This window comes from Misgurnus anguillicaudatus, chromosome 5 (genome assembly GCF_027580225.2).
Source record: "Misgurnus anguillicaudatus chromosome 5, ASM2758022v2, whole genome shotgun sequence".
Taxonomy (NCBI): domain Eukaryota; kingdom Metazoa; phylum Chordata; class Actinopteri; order Cypriniformes; family Cobitidae; genus Misgurnus; species Misgurnus anguillicaudatus.
This window is the reverse complement of record NC_073341.2, coordinates 21,756,965-21,765,470: the sequence shown is the minus strand read 5'-3', so window position 1 is coordinate 21,765,470 and position 8,506 is coordinate 21,756,965. Positions and strand designations below refer to the sequence as shown.

At 38.1% G+C, this 8,506-nt stretch overlaps 1 protein-coding gene across 1 annotated transcript; it reads right to left on the bottom strand.

The window, feature by feature from the left end:
• Positions 1–2,639: 2,639 nt before the first annotated feature.
• lipg (lipase, endothelial) lies at positions 2,640–7,506 on the bottom strand. Its single transcript, XM_055168239.2, has 10 exons — positions 7,268–7,506; positions 6,086–6,270; positions 5,683–5,862; positions 5,036–5,147; positions 4,733–4,957; positions 4,407–4,649; positions 4,185–4,305; positions 3,819–4,043; positions 3,638–3,733; positions 2,640–3,303 (listed from the first exon to the last, which is right to left on the bottom strand). The coding sequence occupies exons 1-10, from the start codon at positions 7,368–7,370 to the stop codon at positions 3,291–3,293; spliced, it is 1,503 nt and encodes a 500-aa protein (XP_055024214.2). The 5' UTR covers positions 7,371–7,506; the 3' UTR covers positions 2,640–3,290.
• Positions 7,507–8,506: the final 1,000 nt, after the last annotated feature.

The window sequence follows — 8,506 nt, the reverse complement described above, 5'->3', positions numbered from 1 at the left end:
CTTTTCTTTACATATTTATTATTACATACCACATTATGATGAGCAAGTAAGAAGTGACTTGTCTCAGTACTGGCATTAGCACAATTATTGCTCATTGAGTGAATGAACACATCATGATTTTTATCGTGTCACCTATTGTCTACACAAGCACTGCTTTTCTGAATGATGGTAACCACAAAACTCCAAGAAACAGAAACTCTCCTCAATCTAAAAGATAAATGAACATTAAACACTAACAAGTTTTTATTTTTCGTTAAAAACACATAAAAAATTTCAAATTTTACTCTCCAAATGACGTCCCATGCAAACTAAGTCTACTTAGTTATGGCTACTAAAATCATTAATGTAGTTTCAACACAAAATTTTTAAGTTAATTTCCTTCTTACAAATTTAAGTGGATTATACATGATAAATTAAGTTGAATTTACTCAATGTGTTCATTTTAGAATGACTCATATTTTTATGTTATTTAAACTCAAATTTTGGTTAAAAACAAAAATTAGCTTTTTTAATAGAGTAACCCCGGTTCCCTGAAATAACAGGAATGAGCATTGCGTCAGTTGCTGATGCTATGGGAGTAAACAGGAGTTTCCCCTATAGCGTCAGCAACTGACGCAATGCGAAGTGAACCGTATTGAAAGGGAACGCTTAGGTTACTCATGTAACCCCAGTTCCCTGAAATAACGGGAACGAGCATTGCGTCTTGTTTACTCCCATAGCTTCAGCAACTGACGCAATGCGAAGTGAACCGTATTGAAAGGGAACTCATTTTATTTGTCAAATTTACTAAGGCACATAATCATTTTTACAGGGCTGCTATCTTTAACACGATCATTACACTGTAAAACCTAAAAGTTAACTCAAACCATTTAAGTAAACCGGTTGCATTAGTTTTAAAACACATACATTTGGAACTGTGAACTTAAACAAATTGAGTCATATGCAGTTATGTACTTATATTTAAGTTCACATTACTTAAATATAAGTGCATAATTGCACATGACTCAAGTTCACAGTACTTAAATGTATGTGCTTTAAAACTTAAATGGCCTAATGCCACCGGTTTACTTAAATAGTTTGTGTTAACTGTTAGGTTTTACAGTGTACCAGGACTAGACTGTAAATTACTTTTTTGTGCTAATTTATAGGCTAACACGGTATTTAGCGGGACACTGGTTCCCTTGAGTGCATTCAAAGTGCTGATTGGCTCACACCGATACAACCTTAAAAAAACAAGTTTGACTTTATACTGTAGATGGAATCTTTTTGTTTTCTAAATAAAAAGTTCTAAAATGTATACAAAAACAAGAATATGAATATGGAATAACTTAATTTTGATAGAACTTTATAATTCCAAGGCTGCGATTAGTTATCAATGCCGGAGCACTATGGAAGCAAAAGGTGCTCAAAAACCGTTTGGTAACAAACATTCCTCAAAATATCTTCCTTAGTGTTTAGCAGAACAAAGAAATTTAAACAGGTTTATAACAAAATGAGGGCAAGTAAATCATGACAGAATTTTAGTTTTTGGGTAAACTATCGCTTTGAATTCATTCCTAAGGGATAAATGTTAGATTGTTTTTTATGATCTACACTCTAAAAACAAACGGTGCTATATAGCACCAAAAGTGGTTCTTTGCTTGTAATCATGGAAGAGCCATTTTTACTGCTTTATAGCACCAGTGAAGCACCAGTAAAGCGTCTGTGTAGAACCATATAGTGCTATGTAGAACCATATGTGGTGCTATATGGCCCCTATATGGTTCTACACACGTGCTTCACTGGTGCTTCATCGGTGCTAAATGGCACTAAAAATGGTTCTTCTATGATTACAAGCAAAGAACCACTTTTGGTGCTATATAGCACCGTTTGTTTTTAGAGTGTATGTAACGTATATTATACCACGGGCCTGTTGAATGCTTTATTCTGATTGGTTGAGAAATGGGTGTCAATTATTTTCCTGTAAAACGCACACCTAACCTGTCAAATGTCTTGAAATAACCATCTGAGCAATGTTTCTGGTAACCATCAAATGAAGCCGGCCCTATAAATTATTTGAAAATAATGCACACCTGCGGTGTAACAACAATCTGTGTACCACCTTGGGTGTTCATCAATTTTGAATAATTCAACAACCCGTTGTCAATTATTATAAACGGATCATGTGTGGTTATTGATAGATGCCACTTTGCCACTTTAATTCAAAAAACCATAATCTATCATCAAAGACCAAACAATATTAATAACGTTAATGAATTTTAACTGCAAACCTGAAAGCGAAAGTTTCCTCAGAGTAAGCTTTGAGCTTGTTTATACTTTGTCAAACTGTAAATGGTTTTAATATGCTCATCAAAACTAGTGGTTGTGGGAAACTAACGTGTTTTATGACCAACAGTTATTAAGAAATGCTAAAGGCAAGTAAACGCAAGGCTTGTTCAAACCAACTCGTACAACCTACTTATGTTGCATAACTACTAATGACTTGTAAATTCAAATCTGTTGAAGATAAAAACATTTGAAGTTACACAACTAGCCTATAAATTAATTTTACTTGTGAAACAATATCATGCTTAACAAGATACACACTTACATCTGTTGCACTATCTCAGTAACTTGCATTGAAACACAAATGTCACATCTTTGAGAATCCAAATTTATTTTATTACAAATTCTTGTTTTATATACATTATATACATAAAACATGTACAAAAAACAACAGTATTTTTGTTATTAAGACAAACAGAGCATTGCTCTCCATTCTCTTGACCTTAAATAATACTGTGAATTCATAAAATCCTTCTCTCTGTTGAAATTCACAGACACACACACACATAAAATAAGTGGTCGCAAGGTAACATGGGAGAGAATGAATTTATGCCTTGGTACAAGGTGTAAGTTGATAAATAGACTTGGTTCTTGCAGTGCTTTACTTCCTTCACTTCATAAATTAAAATCGTACAAAAATATACAAATAACGAGGATCCTGTTGCAGAGGAGAATCTGGAGATTCACAAAACGGAGGTGTTGAACAACAAAAGAAAACACACAAGTATCAAAAAGACAAAGACCTACAAAAAACATCTGAATCCAGAAGAGCCCAATGGTAGAAAAACTGCCCTGAGCAAGTCTAATAGCCAGCCCACTCCCAGCCGGCCATTTTAGCAGCATGTTCGGTGTTCATCCCATTGACCGAAACCAAATACGGTGCATTGTCCCACCAAAACGTGTACCAAATCAAAAGTGCTCAGCCCTGTGCCACCCTCAGGTCCATATGGTAACAGTGCTTTCTCTCAGTAGTGCAATCTGTACAAAATAAAAACAAATATTATAATAAATAGTTTGGTGTTGTGTTACTTTTTGATTAATTGTTAAATAATTAACAGAGGCATGGATGCATCTTAAGATAGCAGGTGCAGATCCTGAATCTGTGCCATAAAGTACTTTACATTTCAACGTCAGCTGTGTAAAAGTCACACGCAAACTCATGCAGCTCTGCCAATACATTAGCATACTGTCATCAGCGGCATCAGTCACTCTGAAATACGACTACAAAGTACCCTTGCTTGCAATGCTGCATATAAATAAACATGCACGCATGCATACTGTACTACTGCAAATAGCAGCAATAAATACGTACCGTTTCCTGGGCTTCACCTCCCAGCCATCCCGACATTTAAAAAATGTGATTTCTTTTCCCGGTGATATCTCGGTGTCTTCGGCACAAAAGGTAAACCTGTGGGTAAACATTATGGCATTAATAAAATTAGCAATAAGTGATAGTGAGCAAACAACCAATAAGGGATGGGTTACAAACATACTTCTTCTGAGTCTCTCCTGCTTTGACTCTGATCCTCCGAACCTCCAGAACTTTTTTGTCCCGTTTACTCGACCACGAAAAGAACGATGACTTCATGTGTTTTATTACGGATGCCCAGGAATCAGAAGGGCCTTCCCAGCGAAGGCTTATTTTTAGAAGTTCACCAATGTCCTCTTCGGTGAAGACGAGGAACGTGTTTGTGGCGTTTAGACCGATCCCGTCATTGCTGAAAAAAACAGACAAACCAGGTCAAGTCTTCTGAAGATAACATTATTCTGAGCATTACAAGTTTTTTTTTATCTTTTAAAACCATCCCAGCGGGACACAGATCTACTTCACATAAACCAGTTAATTTTGGACTGCTTACATGTCCACGCTAAGTTGAGTCGAGTCGTTGTAGGCCCCGTGTAATTTAACATAGAAAGTGGGATCTGCATCATTGGCCTTCTTCCTGTCAAACACATGCATCTTCATCTGATAGTGGTAACCTGCAGAGCAACAAACCGGTTAATTAAGCAGTAAGCAAATATCTGTGTGTCTCTGACTCAACTTTACGGCATTTAAGAACAAGAATGCGTTAACGACTTACCACCAAAAGGCGTGTCTGCACGAGTCTTCAGGTACATCTTACTGTTTCTCCTCTTTCGGATTTTCTTGGCATTGTAACCGATGGTGTTGCAACGGTTTTTCCTGCAACTCAAGCAAATGCCTTTCTTGAAGCGATCAGGGCCGGTACACTGGAAGGCGTAGCTCACGTGGTCCTTGCTCATGAGGGAGTCCACGAAAAGATGAACCGCCCGCTCGTGCTCGCACTTCATGACTTCCATAAAATCTGTACGGTGGCAAAATCATTACGTTACGAGAGCTGGAAAATGCACAAAAAGAATGCGAAACGCATGATCTTGAAGTACTCACTTCCTGCGGCAGCGGTGGAGAGCACATCGCTCAGGGAACAGCCTGGTTGTACATCCCCACCGTTGGGATAGATGTCGATGTGTCCGATGGGCTCCTGGATGCCGATACTGACACCCAGAGCTCCTCGAGTGTATGTGTGAAGAACATCGACAAAGTCGGCGTCTTCAGGAGAAAGCCTTTGGTGAGACTCTGTACCCTCAAACATGGGACCGGCTGGGTCTAAACCTAAAACACAAAAGGCATTTTAAAGAAAAGAAAAAATGAACCATCAAGACGTACATGCTGCAAAGATGGAAATCTTACCAGTTATACGTCCGATATTTCCACTGACAAATTTCCCAGCATAGCCAGCGACGTGAGCACCGAGACTGTATCCGATCATGTGGATGTCTTCAAGTCGCAACTGTTCCTCCGCCTATCAAAAAACAGGAAGACAATAGTTCATACACAAGTTGCAATTCCATAACATCTTAATTTAAACTATGAATAAAACCAAGCAAAAGATGATTTAGCCCAAGGCAAAAAGCCCCCACTTTTTCAATCTCCATATTGGACAGATGAGGCCAGATTTGAGCTTTGTACCACGTTCAGTGCTTTGTACCACGTTCAGTTCAGGGTTACATGCTCAGCTGCTCATTCATAGCGTTTGAATCTTTCCTAAATACATCAAAGTCAGCGAAGGAAGCCAACTCCGTCCATGAATATTCATCAAAAAACCCACAGTGCCTTGGGCAAGCTCTAAACACTTCAAAATAAAGAAAAAGCCCCATCTGGAGATTACAATTTGTTCTTCACCAGGACATCTGCTCTGCTTTTCTGGCAGCGAATAATACTGAAAGACCCGGCGTACAAGACCACAAGCTTTCACAGTTGCCAATTCGCTCACTCAAAAGACAAACGCACACAGAGAGAAACAAACACACCCAGTGGGATGTTTAATACAGACGTACCTGGAGCCAGTCCAAGACAGTAGCTATGCTCTTCCCAACTCGGCGAGTATGGTTGACGGCATCAGGATAAAGATGGTGGGCCAGCCCCAGCCAATCGACCACCACCACGTTTGCTTCCGATTCTCTTCTTTGAACAGCGGCCACCAGCTTGTGCATCCAGTTTTCAAACATCCCACTCATCTGTTAAATAGACAAGACCTCTTACTATACTGTACCATTTTAGCAGAGACATCCAGCAATCAAGTGTGAAATTCCAGTTTAGTGCAGTTTAGTTAGACATGAGGTCCTGTGTGACTCAAAAACGTACAAAGATGAAATCTAAAAGGAGCTTTAAAGCAAATGCCAGGTGTCTAAAGCATCTAAAGTTGAACATAATACTAAACAAAAACAAAGGCAATCTTACCGTCCAGCCGTGGATGATCAAAATGGTCTTGGATGAAGTATTAAATCCACACCCCCTAATGCTTTCCTTACTCCCAGGTATGAGGTAACAGCCATCATCTTCCAGATCGAAAGACTTCCGCATATTGTACTTGATACGGGAATGAAGTAATACTGGATCCGTTGGCAAGCCATACTCCGGATCAACTAAAATGGATAATTAAAATGGCATGAAGGAATTTCAGTGTAAATCTTAAAACTACCTGATACTGCTAAACCCAAGAGCTTAACCATTCCAATACAGCTGGATAACACGTTAAGCTTGAGTTTATTTATTGAACGCTTTAGGTGATGTGAATGAACAATTGATCTACTGTAGAAAGGTTGATGTACAAATCTTGTTTTACAACACTTTCCTATTCATCATAATAAATGAAAGAGGATTCCAGATCACATTTCCTACTCTAGTGGAACATGAATTGGGATTTAAGGATTTAAGCAAAAGCTGTGACTTTCAGCCCAAGAATGTGTAACAATAATAATCCCTAACGATATTAACCATAGTAAAAGAATGCGTGTCGCGTGATGATAATTGTAAAGTATGATTATAGTAGTAGCCGGTTTTGGCGTAATGGTAACCATGCAAACAATGGTTAGTTTGTGGTAACTATGGTTTTACTATAGTAAAAAAAAATGTAGTTAAACCATGGCTAATTTTCGTTAACGATAGCGTCAGTTGGAATGTAGAGGAGCGAGCAATCCGTTTAAAGTCGTTTAAATTTAAACAGTGGTGCGTGGCAAACGGCAGCAAGTGCTTCAAGTCAAATAGTCCACATCATCGTTCACTCACTGCTCTACTAAATCGACACATTGACAAAGCTGATGTAACCCGGACATGCAGGTGGTCGTTTAAAAAGGCAAAACCAGCTTGTATCGGATTTTCCGGGTTTTTCCCTCATACGGGTCGCAAGCATGTCAAAAAGTGGACATTTTAAATGTCTATTTCATTCATTCATTCATTCATTCATTCGCTTAGCCTGCTTGTGAATGCGAGGCTTCTCAAAGTTTGAAGATCGAATCGGAGTCGCCGTTGTTAGTCATTGTTCGCGGACACAATCACACCACAGAAATGCATTCGTTTTAGAGCTTTACATTTTGCAAATTCTCATTAAGCCGTTTTTAAAGACAAAGACATCTCTCTTACCATTCATTGGCGCGGTCTCGCCGGGTGCAGTTGCTGATGCGCTGAATAAACGACACAGGATAAAACATAAGAAAATCGATCTTCTTATTGGTTTCTCTACCATAATGTTTCAAGCTTTAAAATACTTTATTTAGTCCTTGCAAACCACAGTAACGGAGGACGTTTTTACGTGCAATGCCCTCACTGAGAGGTGTCAAGAGAATGTATGAACCTGTATCAGATTTCTCATTAGAGTTTTAAATAGTTTTTTTTCAGTCATCTGACCATCGGCAGATATCTACGACAAAATTCCTTCTTTCTAATTGGTCAAGCCCCTGGCACTACGTTTGAAGGCGTGGCATATACGTTGAATGAGTTGTATGGTGTTTGTAATTTGTTTCTCACGCTTTTGTTAACCCTTTACTTTCCGTTCTATTCACAAGAAGTATGCATGGTGCTCAGGCGTTCAGTGACGCACTGGGTGTACTAAAGGTTAACGACCCATCACTACTGCACATGACTGGGTTTGTTTACAAATATACAACATGAGACACTTTGGGGTGTTTCTTTCTACCTTTTTTTTTTTGCATTCCTTTTTTTCTCTCATATCATGTTTTTGCAGGTTTAAAATCATTTTTTTATGATTTTATTTTTTACTGTGAAAGACGGCTATTTAGGCTACTTATAGTATTAACAATTACACCATCCATGCAAATTTTTTATATTATTTGTGTAAGATTATTTTATCTTTTTCAAAGTAAGTGTCAATAAACAATTATTAAAAATAACCCTAAATTAACCCACACTTGGTCCACTTGTTTTTTTTTACTTTCTAATAAATAAAGGGGTGGTTTCTTTGACAAGGCTTATCAGTCCCAGACTAAAATGCGTGTTTAAGCTTCCTTAATTTGTTTAAGTATTGTTTATTTGTAAGGTATGTTTGTGAGAACTCCCTAAATTTCCTAATGTAACTAGGACTAATCCTGGATTAATCTAAACCCTGTCCAGGAAACCGCCCCAAAGAGTTTTACATCAGAGCATTAAAAATAGTTTGAACCTTTAGACCACATAAATGTGAATGCATAGACTTTGGTCTACTGTTGGTGTACAGCAGCTATATGGAAATTAGTGACTAATCCAAAATAAATCACTTTTCTGTACTTACACCACGCCACTCCTTATTGGTAAACATCCCAGCAAGTAAAAACCAAGACAGTGAAATGACGGCTAACTATACACCCAATAAAATCCGGCTATGAG

Bases quoted from the DNA above. Each gene is read 5' to 3' on its own strand.
- lipg (XM_055168239.2), bottom strand. From the start codon at position 7,370: ATGGTAGAGAAACCAATAAGAAGATCGATTTTCTTATGTTTTATCCTG. The intron at 5,148-5,682 runs GTACGTCTGTAT...GTTTTTTGATAG, and splicing joins CTGTCTTGGACTGGCTCCAG to GCGGAGGAACAGTTGCGACT. The intron at 4,650-4,732 runs GTGAGTACTTCA...GCCACCGTACAG, and splicing joins CTCCACCGCTGCCGCAGGAA to ATTTTATGGAAGTCATGAAG.